General features: G+C 44.3%; 1 protein-coding gene across 9 annotated transcripts in view; it reads right to left on the bottom strand.

Moving 5' to 3' along the window:
• PTK2 (protein tyrosine kinase 2) overlaps positions 1-25,360 on the bottom strand; it is a 418,848-nt gene that overhangs the window by 220,351 nt on the left and 173,137 nt on the right. For 8 of the 9 annotated variants that reach the window (XM_074986603.1, XM_074986600.1, XM_074986607.1 and 5 more), the window contains one exon: positions 6,377-6,543. The exons of the other annotated variant lie outside the window; for it this stretch is intronic. In XM_074986603.1, coding sequence (XP_074842704.1) covers positions 6,377-6,543 — 167 coding nt within the window. The remainder of the gene's footprint in view (positions 1-6,376; positions 6,544-25,360) is intronic. 9 annotated transcript variants of the gene reach the window in all.

The following is a 25,360-nucleotide window of genomic DNA, read 5'->3' as shown; positions in this document are numbered from 1 at the left end:
CCAGGGTCTGGAAGTGGGGATGAGTCCAAGAATGGGGGTGCTGAGGGCGTGCATTGTGGCCTTGGGTGAGGTACGGGTGTAGGACGGTGGGGACAGAAGTTTGAGGGGAGGGAGGAAGTGAGATTTCAGGGTGCAGCCCTTGGCCAGATGGCGTTTACCTGTGGCATTTCCCAGCCAACAACACAATGGTAACCTTAGGCAAGCTCCCTGCCTACAGGAGCCATGTGCTTTCTGTGCACTCTTTGAGGGAGCGGCTCTCTGCATACTGCCTGCATCGCAAGTACGGCTCAGGCAGCTCCCACTGGCTGGTTTCCAGCAAATGGGAGCTGTGAGATTGTGCTGGGGGCAGGGCAGCACACGAAGTGCCCTGCCCCAAGGGCACACAGTGCAAGGAGACTCACATGGCCCCTGTAGCTGGCCATGTGAAACAGCATATAGGGGAGCACGTGAAGCTCCCTGCCTGAAGGGTACGCAGTGCAAGCAGACTCACATGACGCCTGTAGCTGGCCACTTCAAATAGCGTATGGGGAAGCAGGAGGAAGAGAGCTTGCCCAAGGATCCCACTGGACTGTAGGACGGTGGTGGGATGGAAACAGTGGTTTGGTGAGCCACATCCAGCCTGCGGGCCACATTTTGTCTGCCCCGGTCTACATGTACCTTCTCTTCATACATTTCTCTGAAGTCCCCTATGTAACACCTCTCCTTCTCTGTGCTTTCTGCACTTCAATGGTTTGTACATTGATCTATCACCCCTGATAATTTGCCAAGCAAGATACAAATTTTTACCTCTTTTAATCTTTCCTAATAAATCATTTTCTACAACCACATATTTGTTGCTCTTCTCTCAAGAATCTTCAAATATCTTTCTCATAACAAGATGCCCACAACTTCTTTAGAAATCTCATAATCAAGTCCAGCATCTGATGAAGTGAGTCTGTGCTCACGAAAGCTCATACTCAAAACTTTTCTATTAGTCTATAAGGTGCCACAGGACCCTTCGTTGCTGTTACAGATCCAGACTAACACGGCTACCCCTCCGATACATAATCAATCTTGTGATTGTCGGTTGTAATGAGATTAGTGGCTGCTTTTTCGCCTGGTTGAATAATTCCACACACTGATGCGGCAAAGGCAGATGGGAGGCTAAGAGAATCGGTGAGCTGAGTTTGTCAGTGAAGGAAAACAGGGAAGCAGGGTTGTGTGTTTTTCCTCCTCTCTTTAATTTATAAGCACTCAACAAAGAAGAACCCTCAATAGGAGGAAACAGTGTATCACTAATACCACTGACAGCTCTTCCTCTGCTTGCACCTGTGGCCCATTTTCCCCCACCCTCTCACAACCCAGTCATCCTGACACAGGAGACTTCCCTGACAAGGTCTGGTCACATGTCTTTGTAGTAGGACCAACCACAGTTTGGGCTTACAAGAAAAACAAAACCATTCACAGGTTGTTGACCTGAGCACACAGCCATTAAGTTCCTAAAGCATCACTAATGGCGTTTACTGGTATATTTGGATTGAAAAAATCCTACTTCTAACATCACATCCAAAAACTTACAGTCACAAAAAACAATTTACATATGCAGGGAATCACAGGATCTTGGATACTAGGTTACATGACCTGTTTGTCATAAAGTATCTTCGAGTTATACATATTCAGAAGCCAATTTTCATAAAGCTTGGGGGTTGCTGTGACATCTTGGGTGTAAGAGCTGTTGGTTGGTAGACTCCCACAGGAAATAGATTAGAAAGCTGCAGGAGGAGGTGGCTCAACTGCATACCATCCAAGAGCACGAGGACTTCATTGACAGGACTTATGGGGAAACATATGGGAAGGAGAATATTAGGCAACCACAGAAACAACAGAAGAGGGAGTTGAACCACGTGCTCAACATGGAAGAGATTGGCTGCTGCCCATCTTGGGCAGTAGACACTGTTTTACCCCCTACCAAATTCCCCCATTCATCAAGATGAAGAACTGATTTGCTATACTGGCAACAGGAGGTGGCAAACAGACACCAATGGCTGAAGAGGAGAAGCCACTTGCCCCCAAAGCTGTGAGGTTCGTGGTTATCGCACCCACTTTGGAAGACAGAATAAGAATCCAAAATAATGTTGACATACTGGAGAACTAGTCTAAATTAAAAATGATGAAATTTAACAAAGACAAGCACAAAATATTTTATGTACAAAGGAAAAATTCAATGCACAACGACAAAATGAGGACTAACTGGCAAGGTGACAGTATTACTAAAAACAGTCTGAGGGTCACAAGAGAACACAAAGACTGTGGACACACTTGGCCAAAACTTCAAAATGGCTGTGCAAACGACCATTTCAAAGATTATTAATGAGGCGCTGAATTGAATATTCAGCACCTCATTAGCATGCTTCCAGCCGTGGCGCTTCAAAAACTCTGCTTTCAAATGCTCACGGCTCGGCATGGCTACATGGGGGTCCTTTTAGAATGGACCCTGCAAATTTCAAAATCCCATTTTTCTCATCAGCTGAAGGAAATAAGGGGATTTCGAAATGTACGGGGTCCTTTTGAAAAGGACCCCTATGTAGTTGCGCCAAGCCGCGAGCGTTCAAAAGCAGTGGTTTTGAAGCGCCGCAGATGGAAGCATCCTAATGCTAATGAGGCCTGAATATTCAATTCAGCACCTCATTAGTAATCTTCTAAATGGCCATTAGCATGGCCATTTCGAAGTTTTGGACAAGTGTGGCCACAGTCAAACTGAATGAATCAGTAATATGATACAGCTGTAAAAAAGACTAATGTCCTTCTCTGGTGCACTAACAGGGGTATTATAAGTTAGACTCAGGAGAAAGCTGTCACACTTCTTGGAACTGGTCAGACGTGAGCTGGAGCACTGTGCCCAGGTCCTGGGCACCACATAGAAAGAGGATGTGGACAAACTGGAGTGCATCCAGAGGAGAGCAACAAAAATGACAAAATCTTTAGAAACCCAACCTATGAGGCAAGGTTAAAAAATGGGGCATTTTCAGTTTTGAGAAAAGAACGCTGAGGTAGGGCTGATAATCTTCAAGAATGTTAACAGCTGTTACAGAGAGGACAGTGATCAGTTGTTCTCCTTGTGCAGCAGAAGATTAAGAAATAATGGGCTTAATCTGCAGCAAAGGAGATTTAGGTTAGATTTCAAGAAAAACTTTCTAACTATAAAGGTAGTTGTAGGATTCCAAGGGAGGCTATGGAATCACTGATGGTTTTTAATAACAAGTTGAACAGACACCTGTTAGGAAGGGTCTAGTTTACTTGGTCCTGTCTGAGCACCGGGGGCTGGATGGGAAGACTTCTTAAGCTCCCTGCAGTGCTGTATTTCTGTCATTCTACTTGAACTAACTATAGGCTGAATTAGAGAACATCTCTAGATTTCATTTCTGCAGCATGGTACTACAGAACTGTTTATAATGTGGGTGGTCATTGGACAAAGCAGAAATTGATTATTGATACCTTTGAAAATGAGAAAAAAAATAAAGATGATGATACGGACTGAAAGCTAAGTATAAACTTCAGGTGTGTCTCTGTTCACTATGTTAAATATCGTCCTGGCTCCAGCAACTACTGCAAATTATTGTTGATCTCCAATTTATTTCACAAGAAGGACTTACTTTATAATTTTTAATGCTCCATTCTCTCCTTTTTACATACATTTCAGTACCAAACATTTCAGTTAAATCTTTCCCTCCCTGCTAAGTACAGCTGTCTTGCTCTACATAGAACAAAATAGTAGTGAATCAGTAACTGAAACTGCAGCGCTACTGAAAATGTTATTGCAAACCCTTGCCTGGTTTATGTTCTTAGAAGCAAGTAGGTCCCCTATAAATATGAATTTGCTTGTTACTGTGATTATCATGTCTTTTTCACAAGTTGTGTCAAACTGAATCGGTCATCAAACAAACAAACTATAAAAGCCTCTTTATTACCATATTAAGAGAATCCACTGTATTAAATACAGGAACCAGTACAAAAAAGCTTTTGAACTTTGCCTTTTGGACAAGCTGCCAAGTTTCTCAAATATTTATCTTTTAAGTTCTATTTTTCCTTAACAGTGCTAATTGATTATTTTTAACACAAATTTTTAACAAAGAAGATTCATCACCAATATTAAATACAACAATTTACATAACAATGGGATGCATCTAATGATAAATGGCTTGTCTCAAATTAATTTGGAAGATTAAATATTTTATAATTACAGAAGTAAAATCAACACATAAATTTGGTATAAAACATTTGTTTGCAATGCTAGATCCTGCACAATGAGGAAATGAGAGCAATGCTCATCATAGTATACAACTGTGTTCCTCAATATTAGTTTCCTGAATAGAATGAATGTTACCAATGAACAAATGAGCATTCAGTTCCAATGATAAAGTCTCCAGTGCTCACTGACATCATCCTTTTGAACTCATTTGGGGATCTGTGACAGCTGAATACCTTGTCTATGCTGCTTAAAAAAAAAGTGTGTTTTTTACCTTTCAGGTGTGCAGTGTGAATACAGAGTCACCTCCCTTACTGTTCCTCTGCTCTGCTCTGTCTCCTCCTCAGAACTGGCAATCGTACCTAACTATGCCTCAAAAATCACTTATGTTAGAGACAGAATGTGTTCCAAGAATTTTCTGCAGACAGGAAATACAACTTAAGCATCTGGATTGATCTAAAAAGAACATTAAAAATACATTTCCCATGTATACTGAATTAAATCATTAAAAAACTCCCATATTAGAAGTAGCTACTGGATTATTACTTTGTAGGAAAATATTAATTCAAGCACCATTCCAGGACTTCTCTCTTACTCTTCTAACCTAAATATTTTAACAAGTACTGTCATCTGAACCTAAATGTTCTGTTCTACAGTACTACAAATATGACCGCAACATTTTAATTATTCTAAGCTATTCTCTATAGGTATAAAATGTATGTCAACCTGCTAACATTCGATAAAGCATAAAATGATAATTTGAAAATGTACTGAATCATTTATATCTTAACATTACACTTGTCTGAGGTTTTTAACAATCCCTTTATCCAAATGTCAAAGCAATTATCTAATCTGGCTTTTAAAATTGATTAACTTTGTGTTGTAATATGTAACATATGGGGTTGCATCTCAGTTGCAAAATGGCACTTTTACGCTAGGGTAAGAAATTTTCTATGGCATAAATTATTCACACCTTATATTTGGTTCTGGTCATATTGTGTGCGTAGTATATTCCTCTGCCCCCATAGACACTTACAAATACTAAATATCATTTTCTTGAAAAAAACCATCAACCTGAATCATTACAGTGTATAGAAAGGTATGAAATGTCATGTACACAGAAGAAAATGTGAAAGTTTAAAACTTTGGTGCCAGAAATACTGCATTAATAAACTCACAGGATCAGACATGCTAACTGTGGCAAACAATTACTAGTAAATTATCTATCAATTTAAGTTTCAAGAAATTAAGTGCACACTGTTAACTCTACTTCAGTTCTTCGGAAGAATGTATCTGTGGCTTTGAAAGTGATTAATAATTCTGAGTAAAGTGTGCTATGGTAAAAAACCTGATTATATTTAGAAGAGTCAGACTGGTGATCACTGTGACACATCCTACATCACATAGCAATTACCTGAATTAACTGATTTTATGAACACTTCTTAGTAGATCTGCTCTGTGTATTTATTCAGCTACACAGTATATCCATTCAATTTTCTGACAACAAAATTTTCTACTCCTTTTTACTTCTATTAGCACAACAGAAACAAGCCATTTAAGACAGTCTGAATTGTATTCTTCTCTAGTGTATATATTAACAGATTTGCAAATTTAATCTGACTTGGAGAATCTTAACCTATTCAAAATCTGTAACATTTTAAACATGAATAATTAACATTTGTCCTAATTAAATGATGACTGCATTATATTAAACTTAACAGCACTTTCCTAATTTCTTTTAAAGACAATATAAAATGCCCTTTTAGAAGTATTTTAAACACATCACAGCATATTTATACTTAAAACAAAGATATGATTAAATGTTATGACTGGACCAACTACACATTTAGCAAGTTTTATTCTACTTGTATTCCATTCCAAATTTTGCAATCTCAAATCAGATTTATCAGTTATTCACAGTTGTCAGACTCCCTTCTAGCAAATGAGCCTGTCCTCTGGAATAGCAAAGCAAATTCTCATTTCTCTTGCCCTTTGACTGGCTAAATACAGGCAGTCATCTCCCTTTCTACTAGACCTGGTCTTAGGAGTGCTGCAAGAGGATTTCCTTTAAAAAAAAGCAGATTATATGACGTCTACGGCAAACTGAACAAAATTATTTGCTTTTGAAATTCAACAGCTTTGTAACCTTACTTCCATTCTTCCGGAGGGTGGGCTAATTCAAATCTCTCCCTCACATTGGACACACCCATGTCCAGATGTAGCCAGTGGACCTCCTCAGATTGCAGGTGACTGAGCCGTAATCCATAACAGGCCACATTCTTTACTTTGTGACTGTCCACTATCTTCTGAATTATGCCCTAAAACACATAAAAATGCACGTTATAAATTGTTGAGCCTAGTGTTTGTGGGGGAAAAAGAATCTTCTGTTCATGCCTTTAAAAGGCAACCAGATCATACTTTATCCAAAGGGCTAATCAATGGCTCCAACATAGTTAAATTTCTTATGGATGCAGGAAAAAAAAGTTACTAATTTTTAAACCAAAATTCAAGTTCTGAATTATTAGTTTTACGATTTTATGTGAATCTGGACCACTCATGGACATTACCAAAACTGAGCCACCATATGTTTTACACAGGGAAACTGCTGAGGGGAGAAAAGAGGGTGAATAGAGAGGTAGATGCAGTGGGGAGGGAAAAGAAAAAGAACATGTACTTGTTAAATATTTCTAACACTTCTGCAAATCTTGACAGTTCCTCACCTACACTAGGAACCATTCATAAGCTTTTGTCTTCTTTTGCATCTGAGCACACAAGATTTAGTAAAAGGTAAGTCACTCATGGAACCTAGATTTTTCCATCTAATTTGTCCTGGAAGGTCAAAATTAATCTCTACAATGCCAGAAACGTTAACTGTGCCAGAGGAATCTACTCAGGTAGATTTTTTTTTACCAGAATTTTAGTCCTGGTTTGTCCTTTGATAAACTATACCTTAAACTGTGAGACAAGGAATATTTATAGTCTAAAAATGTCCATAAGTATAAGCCACAGAGTTCCACAGAGTGAGAGCAGGATCACAGGAGGTAGATAAGTAATATTTTGTACAATATAGGGCAGTTCTGGAAAGTTTATTATTTTATATCCCAAAAGGTTTAAATTGTTGAAAAAAAAAAACAACCCAGCTCTTCAAAACAGTGCAAACTTATAAAAACATGACCCTTACACAGGTCTGTATCCAGCAGGATCTTTGGCTGAGATAAGCCATCACTAGCATAGGTTGAAGCTCTCTAGTCCAGCACCCTCCGGACCTAACTGGTGGCGAACCAAAGAATCTTCCGAACCATGGAATGTCAATACAGTCTAACAGCAATACCAACACTCACATTGTTTACTGGGCTCTTAAAAGACATTTGGAGATAAATTATAGCTAAATAAGAGCCTGGAATACTGAGAGCTAGCACTGGCGGCTATAAACAACTTTATGGGACCACAGGAAACTTTCCCACACCCATGATAAGCAGACATCTGGCTCACTAAAGTCATGCTGGATCACAGATATTCAACCCGTATAGTGATGCTGAGTAGTAACAAAGAGGAAGCCGTGCTAGTCTATACACTATCAAAACAAAAAGCAGTCAAGTAGCACTTTAAAAACTAGCAAAATGATTTATTAGGTGAGCTTTCATGAAGAACATAACATAGAACATAAGAACATAAGAATGGCCATACTGGGTCAGACCAAAGGTCCATCGAGCCCAGCATCCCATCTGCCGACGGTGGCCAATGCCAGGTGCCCCAGAGAAGGAGAACAGAAGACAATGATCAAGTGATTTATCTCCTGCCATCCATCTCCTGCCCTTGTTATGAAGGCTGGGGCACCATACTTTATCCCTGGCTAATAGCCATTTATGGACCTAACCTGCAAAAATTTATCAAGCTCTTTTTTAAACCCTAATAGAGTCCTGGCCTTCACAGCCGCCTCGGGCAAGGAGTTCCACAGGTTGACTGTGCGCTGTGTGAAGAAAAATTTCCTTTTATTAGTTTTGAACCTACTACCCATCAATTTCATTTGGTGTCCCCTAGTTCTTGTATTATGGGAAAAGGTAAATAATTTTTCTATATTCACTTTCTCCACACCATTCATGATTTTATATACCTCTATCATATCGCCCCTCAATCGCCTTTTTTCCAAACTGAAAAGTCCCAGTCTCTCTAGCCTCTCCCCATATGGGACCCTTTCCAAGCCCCTAATCATCTTAGTCGCCCTTTTCTGAACCTTTTCTAATGCCAATATATCTTTTTTGAGGTGAGGAGACCACATCTGCACGCAGTACTCGAGATGTGGGCGTACCATAGTTTTATATAGGGGAAGTATGATATCTTTTGTCTTATTATCGATCCCTTTTTTAATAATTCCTAACATCCTATTTGCCTTACTAACTGCCGCTGCACACTGCATGGATGTCTTCAGAGAACTATCCACTATAACTCCAAGATCCCTTTTCTGATCTGTCGTAGCTAAATTTGACCCCATCATGTAGTACGTGTAATTTGGGTTATTTTTTCCAACATGCATTAGCTTACACTTACCCACATTAAATTTCATTTGCCATTTTGCTGCCCAATCACTCAGTTTGCTGAGATCTTTTTGTAGTCTTTTTGAAGAAATGGGTCTGTCCCACGAAAGCTCACCTAATAAACCATTTTGCTAGTCTTTAAAGTGTTACTTGACTGCTTTTTGTTTTGATAGTGATGCTGAGGTGTAAGAGGGGTGAAGATGATGCCTTTCCTGTTTGTAGGCCTCGCAAGGTATATAATATGCTAATGTTCCACTTAGTTTTGCTATTGAGGCATTCACCCTGGGGTGCTAAAACTATTTTTTCCACATTTAACAGAATCTTCCTTTTATCTACTGCTTAGCAAATACTGCAGAGTCCAGTTGTCCTTATCCAAAGTTACAAAGAACAGTGCTACTTCCAAGAATACCCATATAGACAAAAGCAAATATTTAATCCCTTTCTTACAATGAGGGAAATTTTTGCTCAAGTAAAGCCTGATATTTTGGCAAGCATGCTTTTTTCTGAAGGTCTTTCTGCCAATTTTTTTTTCATCCGCATGAATAGAAAAGTCATGGAAGGCAATTTAACTTATTTTGATTGTTTACTATGCACAAATAAAGTGCAAAACATGCAGAGCTCATTTCAGAAATCTGCCCATGAAGGGCAAGATCTCTTCAGTAATGAAAATAGCATTCAATGTTTTGAAAGACGTTTGTATTGAAACTGAAATAGGACTGAGATAAATTTTGGAAATGGAATCAAGGCAAAACTGAACATTTTCTACAGCAAAAAGGCATTAAAAACATTGATAGATAACATACAATCAGAAACTGCTACAGTAAATAATCAAATGTGTATGCCCAGAAAAGATATGAGGAGGAGTCATGAGCTTCCCTATCTGCCTGGTATTTTCTGAAGGTGTCAAGAAAATAATTAGTACCTAATTCTCACTGAGAGACAGTGGGAACTGGACATCTAAATCTATTTGAAATCCCAGCCTCAATTTAAAAACGCAAAATAATTTTCACCTTTATTCCAGGACAGCACAACACTGAAATCAAGTAAATAACAAGACAGCATCTTTTTAATTGAAAGCATTGCGTATAAATACGTAAGTTTATTACTGAGATAAAATAGTTTGCATACATGGTACTATAACTATACCTCTGTAAAACAGGTTGGCTGTGTTAAATAACATGTCCCAGCCCCACAACTTAAACTGTAAATACACGTTATGACATTTTTTCTATTGTCCTAAAAATGTCAACAAATTTTAGCTATAACATTTCACAGAAAAATAACTATGCTGGGCTAGGCCATTCAGTAATAAATTTAAAAATCATTTAAAGAATGGAGATGAAATACAACTCAATAAACATAAAGTAAAATAAATTCACTGCTCAAGTCTACTGAATGGATGAGAAGTACCATTTTACAATCTAATCAATTAACTAAAATACATTTTATATAGCATAGCTATACTGAAAAAAGAAATTAAGTTTGTTTTAATTTTAATTATTATTTTACAAACTTGTTCTACGTTTACCCAGAACACAAGAACTGGTACATACTGCAAATCAAAGTAAAAATAGCATTTTACTATCAGGCTTCCTAAGAATATTACAATACTTCAACTTGACCTAAAAATGGGGAAAAATGAGAAAATAAGATGATTAAAACACTCAGGTTGATTGCTCTTCTCTGCTAACTTTTAATATGGGGAGTTCATTCATTTTACTCATACACACATATAAAGAAATTTATTTTCAACTATTTTGAGCCAGATCCTCCCATTGCATAAATCAGGATAGCTCCACTAAGCAATACCAATTTACACTATGTAAGGATCTGCCCCAGCATGTGAAACAGCCAAATGCATATAATCTAATAAATTTGTTCCCACAGAGTTGATCGGGGTTTTGTTTCAGCTTGCTAGTGTGAAAAAGCTATAAAAGATTAAATCTTCAAGAGCTTTACTGGTAGAGAGGCCATAATTTAGTCCAGAGGATTCAACTCTGACCCTGGTTGAATAATGCAAGGAAAGAGATGAAGTTTTGGAAAGCCTCCTCAGGCTGTCTAGAAACACTTCCATGCCAGACAAAGCAACTGCCATAACTTTTTCATGGATGACAGTTTCTCTGTTTTGCATGCTAACAAGAGAATTCACAAGTTGGAAAGCCCTGAAATAAGCAAGCTTGATGCTCCTTATAATAGTGATCAGAATGTTTAATCAGAGGTTTTCAGAGAGTTTTATTGATTAACAACTGTACAGTACAGGTCAAATCTCTCTTGTCTGGCACCCTTGAGATCTGATCGCTGCTGAACAAAAGAATTTGAACCACAGGAGGTCAATAATGTCTAGCAGCATTACCAACACTTCCACTGGACTCTTAGAAGACATTTAGGGGTAAATTAGAGCTCAATAACAGCACAGACTACTGACAGCCAGGACTGGTGGCTGTAAACAAACTTTAAGCACCGTGGGAAACTTGGCCACATTCATTATAAGTGGACATCCGGCTAACTACAATCATACCAGATCATGGATTTTTGCCAGACCAGACAGTGCCAGACTAGAAACGTGTGACTTTCTAACCACAGGCAGTGACATCTAAAAATTTCACAAGCTTAAGTATGACCAGTCTTTTCAGATGGTGTTCTAAGATGAGGACTGTGCGTAAGAAATACCTGATTTCTGATCATGACTCTATCAATGACCATTCTGATTCCAACTGATCAGTTTTCCAGCTAAGAAATACACTTGTCTCCCACATAGTGACACTATAAAAGTTAATGTAGAACTTTACACACTCAAGCTGTGTCTACACGTAAGTGCCCTTTCGAAAGGGCAAAAATCGAAGTTCGGCTTTCGAAAAAGCAGCCATTGAAAGGAGCACCTGCTGCCATTTTTCAGATCGGTGTTCCGATCTGCTCTTTCGAAGTGCCGTCAAGGTCTTTTGAAAGAGAGTGTCCACACAACTCCAAGCCCTCTTTCAGAAGAAGGGAGGCAGGAAATGACGCAGACGGGGTCCCATGGCTGACAAGCCCTTCCGGGGCCGCAGCCAGCCACCTCCTTTAAAGGGCCCCTCCCTCCGCATGAGCCGAGTGCTGCTCAGCCTGTCCTAGCCCAGCAGAGCCCACTCGTGCCCACCATGGAGGCCCAGCGACACCTCCTGCAGGAGGACGCCCTCATCATGGATGCCCTGCTGGCAGTGCTGTGCACCCTTGCTGCACCTGCACCCGAGCTCATTGGGTGGCTGCACGGTCCCCCCAGGGCCACAGGGCTCCTCCCACCAGGGCACCACCAGGCACCCCCCCCGGTGCCCCGATGCCTCTAGACCCACCCCACCAGCACCGACTGGTGGGAGCATGTGGTGCTAAGGGAGTGGGGCGAGGAAAGGTGGCTGCAGAACTTCCGCATGTTGAGGCAGACCTTCGATGAGATCTGCCACTGGCTCGCCCCTGCACTCCGACACCAGGACACCTGCATGCGGCCAGCCCTCACCCTGGAGAAACGGGTTGCGATTGCCATCTGGAAGCTAGCCACCCCGGACTCCTATCACTCCACGGGACAGCAGTTCAGGGTGGGCAAGGCCACCATTGGGGCTGTACTTATGGAGGTAAAGTAGGGCCAGGTGGGCAGGGGGAACCCTCCCCTGCATATTCATGCATATTCATTGCAGCACCTCATTAGCATATCATGAAGTGTCTCATCAGCATCCCCCTTTCAAAAGGGGGGGCCCTAGGGTAGACATAGCCAAAGGGCACTTCTCAATGATGTTGCAGGACCTGGTGGATCACCAGGGCTATTTCATCAGCATCAATGTGAGCTGCTTGGAAAATGTGCATGGTGGGGGCATCAACAGGAACTCCGGTCTCTCCAGAAAACTGCATTCTGGAACTTTCTTTCCAGACTGGGAAATTATGAGTCGAGATGTTGAAATACTAATCATTACCCTTGGAGACCAGACCTACTGTTTGCTCCCTTGGCTCATGAAGATGTACACAGGTAACCTGGACCATAATACGGAATAGTTCAACTACAGTCTGAGCAAGAGCAAAATTGGTTGCAGAATGTGCTTTTGGCCTTTGAAGGTAAGGTTTTCATAGAATCACAGAATACTAGGACTGGAAGGGACCTCAAGAGGCCATCAAGTCCAGCCCCCTGCTCCAATGGCAGGACCAACTAGTGTCTAAACCAGCCCTGATAGACTTCTATCTAACCTGTTCTTAAATATCTCCAGCGATGGAGATTCCACAACCTCCCTTGGCAATTCATTCCACTGTTTGACCACCCTGACAGTTAGGAATGTCCAACCTAAACTTCCCTTTCCGCAGTTTAAGTCCATTGCCTCTTGTTCTATCCTCGGAGGCCAAAAAGAAAAACTCTTCTACCTCCTCCTCATCACACACTTTTAGATACCTGAAAGCCACTATCATGTCTCCCCTCAATCTTCTCTTTTCCAAACTAAACAAGCCCAGTTCTTTCAGCCTTTCTTCATAGGTCACATTCTCTAGACTTTTAATAATTCTTGTCGGTCTTCTCTGGACCCCCTCTAATTTCTCCACATCTTTCTTGAACTGCCGTGCCCAGAACTGGACACAATACTCCAGCTGAGGCCTGAGCAGTGCAGAGTAGTTTTGCAGTTTACTGACTAGGTTAAGACCTCAGCAAAAGCAATATTCCCATTATTGTGGCTGCTTGCTGTGTACACCATTATATCTGTGAAAGAAAGGAGGGAAAGTTTCTGGCGGAGGGGTCGGGGTGTGTTGTTGAGGCAGATTATCTCGCCTCTAATTACGAGCAGCCAAACATCAGGGCAACAAGAAGAGTACACAGGAGCACAGGGAATCAGAGAGGCTTTGAAAACCAGTTTCATGAATGACCAAAGAGTGATGTGACAATCATGTATATTGCTCTTAGCAAGGTGGCCCCTTCATTACTTGTACTGGCCTGTAAACTGTCTTGCAAACCATGCCCACCATCACACAATTGACATAAGCAATAAAGATCTTGTTCTGAAATTAAGCATTTTTATTCAGGAAACAAAAGGAAACAAAGACAGAAAAGTTTCACATGTGAGCTCAGGAGTGGGTTGGGGTGGAGGGTGCAAGGGCATGGGGTGCATAACAAACCCCGATTCAGCAATTTAACTATGGAAATGAAATCCTTCTGTTCCAGCAGACTTCTTTGGAGTTGCGTGTGAGGGTGCCCTTGACTCCTTCCCTGCATTCCAGGGAGCCTGGCAGAGAAGCCGATGGAACTATGTGAGAAGAGCAGGTCGGTTCAGCTCAGAAAACACAGGGACTCTGTGCTCCAGATGCTTTTCTTGCACTCCTATGAGGAAAATCAGCAGTTCTGTTTGCTTCCCCGTCATCATCATCAACCACAACAACCATGAGCTCAGCGCCCATTGGTGTCTGATGCCTTTCTCACTATTTCCTTCCATTTTCCCTGTTCGGTGTGGAGTGGCTTAGTTTCTGTAGACTGGCTCTATACCAATCTACTATATCACTGCTCCCCCATGAGCGTCAAGATCTCATCCTGGTCTTGCATTCGTGCTCCTTACATGCTCTCCTTTCCTTATGCTCCATTCATATGATCTCCAATACTGTTTTCCTCCATCATTTTATTGTGCTTGGTTGGTACAGGCAGATGGCAACTTGCTACTCCCACAGGGGCCTGCCAGGTGGGAAGGAGGAATCAAACAGGTTTGCAGAGGCTCATGGGGTCAGCAAATCGGGGGTCACACATTGCTGGGGAAGAGCAAAGGGAGGTGTATTGCTTCAGAAGTGTCAGTTACAATTCCCTGCTTTATTCACATTGCCAGGAGTCACAGACTATAATAGGAAACGGATGTTGACTGAATATGGCCAGAAACCTGGACCTTATACTGCAATGCTTTGTGCTGGAATGATGCCAGATCACTTACTGCTGGCTTAGCATGGAAAGGTGCCCAACTGTGGAGGATGGAATAAGGCAAGCCTCCTGAGAAACTTTCTGAGAATGAACAAAGAGAACCTCTATGAGATCTCTGTAGAGAAATGCAGGGAGGATTCCTACTCTGTCTCCAGAGACATCAACAAACTTACAGGGAACCCCTGCTATGTGGGCAGAGTGGCCACCACAGGTAAAACCCAATAACCCTAACCCACTCATAGCATAATTACACATATGAACTCGCCAGAAGTGCCCTCCCTGTTCTCAGGGTCTGGCAGCAATATGTCCTGATATGAGAGGATTGGCTCCAAAGTTAAAAAAAGGTCTTGGCTATTGGCGACAATAGATGCCCTGCTTGCCTGCTGAGCATTCTCCTCCTTCTCTTACTCATTGACAACGTTCTCATCATTATGGCCGGAGACTGCCTGATGAGTTGCTTGGGAAGTATTAATGGACAGCTTTGGGACACTGCTTGGGTCGCCTCCAGCTGATCACAGAAGTGGCATATTTGCATCTCTGACCCAGACATACTGTTTCGTCTTTTGTCTTGAGTATGTCTGCCTGAACTCATTTATTTTCACACAATACTGAGAGTATTCTTACTGTCTCTTTTTTTCCAACATGCCCTTTGTGATTTTGGCATAGATATCAGTGTTTCTTCTGCTGTTTCTGAGTTCTGCCTGCACAGATTCCTCTCCCCGCACAGAACTGAGACCCAGGATCCACTGTATGTTCCATGTTGGAGCTCATTTGTGACCCTGGCTATTCATGTACTGCTGAAGCATGCTGCTGTACTCACCATGTCGGCCAAACAGGAAATGAAATTAAAATTTTCCCTGGGCTTTTTCTTTGTACCTGGAGAGCAGCAGAATTGAAAGTGCTAGCCAGAGTGGTCACAATGGGGCACTGTGAGACACCACCTGGAGTCCAAGAATGTCGACTTTCACAGTATTGCATCTGCACTGTTATGCAAAGTTAACCGTGCAAGGCCAAATTTAGCATTACTCCTCTCCTCAAGAAGGAGTCTAGAAACTGATTTAACCACCCTCACAGTCAACAGAATAAGGATGTTGGTATAGACTAATTGCTTATAAAATTGACCTAATGTGGTTAAATTCAACAGAACCTCATAGTTTAGATATCAGAAATGCTGGTTAATTGAGCTGTTGGTTGGTAATGTTCTACATAGCACAGCTTTTACAGTTTTGCTGCTTCTTGGATTTCCTTCTCTTCACCTCAGCTAGGCAAAAAAAGAAGAGAGGCCAATAAAAAGCTTTTATACAAAATCCTTAATGTTCAAAGTAAACTGCAGTCCAATGAGTTCAAAGTGCCCAAAATATCACTGGCAATCAGAATGGCTCAGGAAATGTCACAAGTAAAATTAACTAAAAAGCAAAAATTAAAACTATTTCAGTTCAGACTACATTGTGAGCAGGACAACACATGGCCATCAATGAGGACTTCAGTGGACACTTTTCAAACAGCTAGTTGACATTGATTTTGCTGATGATGTCCCCCTTCTTTCACACCAACATGAAAGTATGGAAGGTCACAACTCTAGACAAAACTGCCTCAGTGACTGGACTGAGCATTAACAAGAAAAAGACCAAGACTATGAGGATCAGCCAGTCCAACACCACCACCATCATACTGGGAGGGGATGACCTGGAAGATGTGGAGCAGTTCATCTTCTTGGGGTGTGTTACAGTCATTGATGGAAGAACAGATAAGGATATCTATGCCAGGATAGGGAAAGGAACAGCTGCATCAAAGACTGTGCCATATGAACTTCACAAATTATATCTGTGAAGACGAAACTGTGGATTTTCAACACAACTGTGAAGAGTGTGCTCATGTCAATGTGAGACCTGGCATACTACAAAAGTCTTCAAATCACAAGCTACAGACATTCATAAATAGATGTCTGAAGTAAATCCTTCGCATCAAATGGTAAGACTGTCACAAATGAAGAGCTTTGGAACAGAACAGGACAAGAACCACTTGAAGTTCAAATCAAGAGAAGAAAGTGGGGATGGCTAGGCCATAATCTCAGAAAAGCATCATCCAGCACAGTCCGTCAAGCTTTCAAATGGAACCTGCAAGGAAAATGGCAAAGAGGAAGACCTTGGACAACGTCAAGAAGATCTACTGAGATTGAAGGACAACAACTGGCGTTCTCCTGGAGTCAGCCGGAAGTTTTGTCCCAAGACAGAGTGAAGTGGAAGAGAGTCGTAGATGACTTATGTTCCATTCAGAGTACAAAGGTTTAAGTAGCAATTAAGTAGTAGTATTTCAGTTCCTAGGGCATGCATTGAAAAGGTGGGTTTCTGGAGCCCTCTGAATAACATTTCTTAACTGTCTTCAAACACTCCAAACATGACAGATAGCCCTTTCAGGAGAACTGTAGAGCAGTCTTCTTAATTGACTCTGCTGATGCCTATCGCATATGAGTAAGCAACAGAAAGCCCTAGGGAAAGAACAGGAAAAGGAGTAGTGAGAGACTGAATTACCACCCTCATGAAACAAGCAACTGCTCAGCCTCCAGCAACAAGAAAAGAATACTTTGTAAAAGTGTGAATAAAGCTCCAAGCACCAGACTTACTAATTTCAGCAACTGACATATTCCCAAGAGAAACTCATGAAGCAAAAGGAGCCCTTATCATCATCATCATCAACCACCACCATGGGATCAACACCCACTGGTGTCTGATGCTTTTCTCACTATTTCCTTCTATAGCCCTTATCATGCTAGGCGTCAATCACAAAGTCTCTGAAGAAAGAAAGGTTACTCACCGTAGTAACGGTGGTTCTTCGAGATGTGTCCCCGTGGGTGCTCCACATTAGGTGACTACCCAGCAGTAACCCAAGATAGGAGGTGGGTAATCGGATTATGTGCAGCTGGTCCCCGAGAGGACCGCTGTCGAGAGATGGGTATCCTCTTGGAATACCCTGTGAAGGGCGTAATGTTTGGCGAAGGTGTCATAGGATGACCAGGTCGCCGCTCTGCAAATGTCTTTTAGCGCAACGCCCTTGAAAAAGGCTGTTGATGCCGCCACCGCCCTAGTGGAATGAGCCCTGGGAGTGGCCAGTAAAGGAGTCTTTTTGAGTTTGTAGCACATTTTTATGCAGGATACCATGTGCTTCGAGATTCTCTGCGAAGAGAGACCCTCTCCTTTTGATTTGGGAGTGAGAGAGACTAGGAGTCTATCCGTTTTCCGGAAGGACTTGGTCCTGTCTATATAGAAGGCTAGCGCCCTCCTCACGTCCAAGAGGTGTAGGCGCGCCTCTTTGTTAGAGTTATGAGGCTTTGGATAAAACGAGGGTAAAACAATAGGTTCGTTAATGTGAAACTCAGAAGAAACTTTAGGAACAAAGGCTGGATGCAGCCGTATAGTTACCGCCTCCTTGGAAAAAACAGTGCAGGGTGGCGTTGCCATAACTGCCGCAAGCTCGCTCACCCTGCGAGCTGACGTGATTTCGAGAAGAAAGGTCGTCTTTATCGTAAGGAGGTGGAGGGAAACCGTGGCCAAAGGCTCGAACGGTGGTCCCGTTAGCACATTAAGCACCAGGTCCAAGTTCCACAAAGGTGGAAGCGGTTTCTGAAGGGGGTATAGGTTTACCAACCCTTTGAGGAACCTGGTAACCATGGGCTAGGCGAACACCGTGTGCCCTTCCTCTTCGTGTCCGAACGCCGAAATGGCGGCAAGGTGGACCTTTAACGAGGATAGTGAGAGTCCTCCTCTCTTGAGGTCCAGTAAATACTCTAATATTACAGGTATAGGCACTGAAAGGGGGGCTAGCTGTTTGGTAGAACACCATGCCGTGAAGCGAGTCCATTTCTGCTTGTAGGTCTTCCTGGTGGAAGTCCTCCTGCTACTTTCTAGGACTTGTTGCACTTCCTCCGTACATGTGCTCTCTAGGGAGCTGAGCCATGGATTAACCACACTTGTAGTCGCAGGCCTTGGGGGTGCGGATGCACTATGGACACTTGGGCTTGCGTGAGCAGATCCGGCGCCACCGGAAGGGGCATCGGTGGACGGTCCGACATGCGCAGGAGTAGGGGGAACCATTGCTGTCGATCTCACGTTGGGACTATCAGGATCATTCGGGTTCCTTCCCTCCTTGCTTTCTGCAAGACTTTGTGGATCAGCACTGTGGGAGGAAAAGCGTAAAGCAGGGGGCCCCTCCACAAGATCGCGAATGCGTCCCCCCGGGACCCCCATCCCAGTCCTGCCCTGGAGCAGAATCGTGGGCACTTCTTGTTGTGTTGAGTGGCAAACAGGTCTATCTGGGGAAAACCCCATGAGTGAAAAATCTGTCGTAGCAGATCGGGACGGATCTGCCACTCGTGCGTGAGTGCAAAACGCCTGCTCAGCTGGTCTGCCTTCACATTGTGAGCGCCTGGTAAGTACGACGCTTTCAAGATTATATTCTTGGCAATGCACCAGTTCCATAACCGGATTGCTTCCACACATAAGGCACGGGACTGAGCTCCTCCTTGCCGATTTATATAAAACATGGTGGAGGTATTGTCTGTACTGATCCCGACAACTTTGCCTTGTATATGGTCTCGAAAGTGTCTGCAGGCGTTGAACACTGCTCTGAGCTTCAGTATATTTATGTGCAGTGACTGCTCTGTGGAGGACCACAGCCCTTGAGTTACCTCTTCGCCCATGTGTGCTCCCCACACTATGAGGGAGGCATCTGTAGTAAGAAAAACCGATATTTGTGGTTGGTGGAAGGGTACCCCTGACAGCAAGTTCTTGGGGTTTACCCACCATTGCAGGGATTTGCACACCTCTGCTGTGGGCGACACCAACCTGTGGACGGTGTGTGCTGCCGGTTTGTATACGCTCGCCAGCCAGTGCTGCATGCTGCGCATGTGTAACCTGGCGTTCTGTACTACGAAAGTCGCCGCTGCCATGTGGCCCAGCAGCTGTAAGCACGTCAGGACCGGCACCGTACGGCTGAAGGTGATGACCTGCACGAGGGAGCCAATGGCCCGAAAGCGAGTCTCTGGTAGATACACTCTCGCTGTAATAGAATTTATGCGTGCCCCTATGAACTCTATGTCCTGCGTGGGGTCTATCTTTGATTTTGCCAGATTGATAACCAGGCCGAGCGAAGAGAACGTGCCTGCTGTGACGCGTATCATGCGTAGTACCTCCTCCTTCGAGGCCCCTTTGAGTAGGCAGTCGTCTAGATACGGGAATATAAATACCCCCTGTCTGTGCAGGTAGGCTGACACCACTGCCAAGGTCTTGGTGAAGACTCTGGGGGTCGAGGAGAGGCCAAACGGTAGGACCTTGTATTGAAAATGTTCTTTGCCTACCATGAACCGGAGGAATCGTCGGTGAGCTGGATGGATAGTTATGTGAAAAAACGCATCTTGTAAGTCAAGTGCTGCGAACCAATCTCCATCGTCCAGTGCCGTAAGGATGGAGGCGATTGTGATCATCCAAAAACGTTGCTTGCGCAGGTACCGGTTGAGGCCTCGAAGATCTAAGATGGGCCTCCAGCCTCCTGTCTTTTTCTCCGTGAGGAAGTACCTCGAGTAGAACCCTTTCTCTTGCAGTTGCTCCGGCACTCTTTCCACTGCCCCTATGAGCATGAGATGGTCTACCTCCTGCTTGAGCCTCGCTATGTAGGAGGCCTCCTGGAGGTGGGGCCTGGGTGGAGGTCGTGGCGGTGGGAGCGACTGGAAGGGGATGGCGTACCCCGTGGCTATGATCTCCAGCACCCATTTGTCTGTGGTGATCCTTTGCCACTGTTCGTAGAATGGTTGGAGGTGATGGTGGAATAGCCGCTTCGGATGACCTTGTGCGATGGTAGTGATGGCGCAGCTCTGGATCTGTGTGTCAAACTTGTGGCCTTTGGCCCTGCCCCAAGGACGCACGGCTCCGTTGGGAACGTTGCCTGGGAGTTCTGTACTGCTGGTGCTGTTGATGTCGCCCTTGCTCGTAACCCCGGTGGTACTGGGGACACTGTTGCTGGTACTGGTACTGTCTTTGTTGAGGGTAGTACGTTTTCTTTCTGTATGGAGGGGTGTAAATCCCCAGGGTTCTAAGTGTGGCTCTTGAATCTTTACTGGAATGAAGGACCGAGTCAGTTGATTCAGCAAACAGCTTCTGCGAGTCGAAGGGAAGATCGACTGTCTTTGCCTGCAGATCCCTCGGTATACCCGAAGTCTGGAGCCAGGACTCCCTTCGCATCACCACTGCCGTAGCTGTGGAGCGTGCTGCTGTGTCCGCAACATCCAGGGCGATTTGAACTCCCGTCCTCGAGGCCGCGTAGCCTTCTTGCACGATGGCCTTGAGCACTGGTTTCTTGTCCTCTGGAAGCGAGTCCATGAGGGAGGTTAACCTAGTGTAGCTGTCGAAATTATGGTTCGCTAAATGCGATGTGTAATTTGCCATTCGCAATAGTAGAGTGGAGGAGGAATAGACCTTTCTGCCGAACAGCTCTAGCTTCTTGGCATCTTTGTCTGTTCCCCCTGTCTTGAACTGAGATGTCTTTGATCTTTGTTGCGACGACTCCACCACCAAGGAATTTGGTTGTGGGTGGCTGAACAGGAACTCCATGCCCTTCGCTGGCACGAAGTATTTCTTATCCGCTCTCTTGGGGACAGGCGGAATAGTCGCAGGGGTCTGCCATATCATAGTGGCGGACTCCAAGATTGCTTCATCAAGCGGTATTGCTATTTTGGAGGAGGCCGGAGGTCTCAGATTTTTGAGGAGCTCATGCTGTTTCTCTTGCACCTCTGCTGTCTGGATGCCTTGCGTGAAGGCCACGCTCTTAAACAGCTCTTGAAACTGTTTGAGATCGTCCGGAGGATGGACGTACCCCGGGGCCGTAGCCTCGTCCGGGGAGGAGAGCGAGGAACCACTAGGGTACGCCTCTCTGGACCCTTCCGGTTCCTGTTGGTGATGGTACATCTGCTCGCTGGAAGCTTGCAAGGGAAAATCTCGGGGTTCCATAACCAGTTCCCCCTGAGATACTTGAGTCTCTGTCCCCGTTCACGATTGCCCTTGGGGATACGGGACCGTCTGAGGGGATCTTTCCCTGGTAGATTGCCGGTGGTGTCTATGCCCCGCGTGATAGGGGCGACCATGGCAGCATGGGCACTGTTCTTGGGAAGGTGACCTAGACCACGCCCTTGGTGCATACCCTCTGCGTCTGGGGGAGCGAGATCGTCGAGAGACCTGGGACACTGGAGAGAGAGATTTGTGATAGTATTCCAGTGGCTCAAACCCCAGGAAGGGTGAAGGTGGTCCCAGCCAGGGCGAGGCTGGTTGTAAAAATGGAGATGGGGGCTCCGGGTAGGCTAGGGGGGACCCCTGCCTTCTGGTTGGAGTCTGCAGCATAAGCGGAGGGCTGAGAGATAGCAACTCTGCAGCCCTGTCTGGAGAGGGGCTGCAGTGCCTTGTTTTGTGTGCAGCCTTCCCCCTCCCTTGAGGGGGTAGCTCCGCCCCCTGACATGTAGGGGATCTCGGCCCTGTCCGCGCCGTGCTCGGCACGCTTATGGGCGGTGCCGCACGTGCGGTGTCCTCCGGTGCCTGCAGGCTGCGTGCCTGCGCGCTCTGCACCGCCGGTTCCCTGGGGGTCGGTGCCGCTGCTTGCGGTGCCGCCGGTACCGGCGCTTGTTTAGCCGCCGACCTGCCTGTGGTGCGGGGCGGCTGTTTGATTATCGGAGGCTGAGCCGCCTCCATGTGGCTCTCCGTGCTGCCGCCGATCAGCTGTTGCTGTCGCTGGGGGCTGTGCGCTCCTCCCGTCCCGCTCGCTGTTGCTGCCGGCAGGGATCGGGCTGGGGAGACTTTCCTCCATTTTTTCGCTGATGGGGTGAGGGAGGCGGCTTTCCTTTTATGGGCCCTGGAGGGTCCCTCCTGCTGCGGCCGCTCCGGCACATCTGGCTGGAGGGCCTTGTCGAAGAGCTAGTTATCTTTGAGCAGAAATAGCCTGGCATTTAATTTTTCTCTGAAGAGCACACACAACTGGAAGTTGTCGGTGTCACAGTTTGGTTCTGTCCAAATAAACATGAATGGCTCATTTCATACCCAGCCCGCGCAACGCAGCCAATCCCATTATATCATCACACCTAGGAAATATAATATGGAGTGAAATAAATTCACTGAAATTAAAAAGCTACTTGGTAAAAACTTTTAACTACCCTATTGGTTTTAGGGAAAAAGAAAAAACAAAACATTTTATCCTTGTGGAAAATACTGCCTGGATATAAGGGAATCAACCCCAACAGCTGAATCCCTCACACTCATCTATCTGATGTGGTGGCTATTAGAAAAGCCATATTATGAGGACATACCTTAATGAATTCAAGGAAGGTGTTCCTGAGCCGGTAAAGACTGAATTAAAACTCGACAGGTTTACAAATCAATGCAGTAATTCCATATGAAAAAGTATTAGAGGACTGAGAAAAAAAACAATGCCCTCAGCACTTGATCACCAGGAATACAAAAGGCTTCAGTAGCTATCCAATGCACACGTGCTATGAATAAAGGCAAACCTGACTGAATAAAAGTAAAGGTAGTCCAAAACTATTAGGATATTGGACGTATCAGACATGAAAAGAAAATACCATCCCCACAACATTAATGCATGTCACAAACATCTACCACTTTAACAGCAGAATTACCTCCTATAGAGCCATTTGGGGTTTCCAATAGAGCTCACAAACTTGCTTTAAAAATTAGAAAAGTTCCCATGCTAAGATTTCATAAAGCAGACTGCTGAGTTAAAAGACTTGAAAAATGCATTAAAGTGTTGGATATGCTAAAGAAGTCATTTTGAAACAAAGAATAAAGAATCGTGGCCTGAACCTCCTCCATAACAAAGTGGGATAATCCAGACAGCTGCTGTAGAAGCCTTAAAAGTCCTATTTTTATTTTAGGTTATTCTGCTTGGTACAACAACAGCAACATTAGTGGAATGTGAGCATGTGCCCCAGTAATTGTTTACTGCTTATAAAATGAAGGTCACAGGACAGTAACCAAGTGGCATGACATCTAGGGAAGAACATGCACCCTTTCCAAGATCACTACAGCTGAAACTTTTAGTGAAAATTTCAAGTTCCTCTTTCATTACAAGAATAAAGAAAACACTCTCCCTTCTTAGTTAGAAAAAAAGATAAACACAGTAGAAAATACTTTAACACTATTCTCATAGTAAAGAATGAAAAGAAATCAGTTACACTTGATCTTAGGTGACAGGTAAGGAGTGCACAGGAGGCCATTTGCCCCCACCCTGTGTCACCCATTCCCACACTCACTGTCAGCAGTGCATCACTTCCAATGAGCATGGGAGCCCCCATCAGAGTGGCACAGCCTAAGAGCAGTGTGAACGTTCTAGCTTGCACTACTCCTGGGCTGCACTGCTCCAGGGGAGGGAGTAACTGCCCCACATGCACCAGAAGTGGCAAGTGGGGCTGCAGCAAGGGCAGGAATGGCATGGGTGGAGTAGGGACAGGTGAGCAAGGTGCATGACCAGGGAAGGGGTGGGGCACAGGCAGAAAGGGAATGGGGCAGGGCTTTGTGGCCAGTATCCGTCCTAGAATCCCCACACCGGTTGCCTCTGCAACAGATCACATGTAAAACCTAAAATTTAAAGTAGGTACCAGCATGCAATTAAGATTTTCTCTTGCTTTTTAAACACACTTTTTGATTTGTTCAGCCTTTATATAATTAAGACTTCGATTGCTGCACTTCATATAGCCACGCATAACTCCGTATATGGACATATACTTGAATTTACTACTTTTAGCATTAGTGCTTGGGACACGACGTAGTCCACAACTAAATAGCACTGCTGATTTGGGGCATGATAAATGTACACAAGAATGTTAGCTTTCTTTTGGGAGAACACTTTTGAGCCCCTCTTCACGCAAATATAATCTTAAAAAATTAGTAGTAGTAGTAGCATCCTTCAGTCTACGTAGACTATGGATCGCGCCCTTCGTAGTTCCATTTGGGATCATCAATTGCAGTGTCGACTGCGACTGTGAAGGCCCACAAGAGAGTGACAGTCCTTGATGCATCTGTTGCATGTGTAATGGGTGTCTGGCAGGTCCTTACTGTGCTTTTTGTGGGCTCGCTTCTCCTCTGCTAGCTGTCTGATCCTCATCTCACCCTTCTGAAGGCCCTTGTGTAGTTCCTGCCTCCACCTGCTGTGATTGTCTGCCAGCTCCTTGCAACTGTCCGGCTCGATGTCTACCTCCCTGAGGTCCCTCTTGCAAACATCTTTGTAGCGCAACTGGGGGCGTCCGGGAGGTCTTTTGCCAGAGGCTAGCTCGCCATACAGGATGTCTTTTGGGATCCTTCCATCATTCGTCCTGTGGACGTGGCCAAATCAGCGGAGCCACCGCTGCCTGAGGAGGGTGTACATGGTTGGGATTCCAGCTTGCTCAAGGACGGTGGTGTTGGACACTCTGTCCTTCCACGATATTCCAAGGATGTGCCTGAGGCAGCGCAAGTGGAAGACGTTCTTAAAAAATTAAAGCATTATAAACAGACTTCTGGCGTTGAGAGGCTGCTCTCATCTGGACCTTCTCCAATTTCTCCACTTCTTTCCTGAAATGTGGTGCCCAAAATTGGACACAATGCTCTAGCGGAGGCCTAATCAGCACACAATAGAGTGGAAGAATTACTTCTCATGTCTTGATTACAG

The sequence above is a fragment of the Carettochelys insculpta genome, chromosome 2 (genome assembly GCF_033958435.1).
Source record: "Carettochelys insculpta isolate YL-2023 chromosome 2, ASM3395843v1, whole genome shotgun sequence".
Classification (NCBI taxonomy): domain Eukaryota; kingdom Metazoa; phylum Chordata; order Testudines; family Carettochelyidae; genus Carettochelys; species Carettochelys insculpta.
This window is presented reverse-complemented; position numbering and strand designations above follow the sequence as displayed.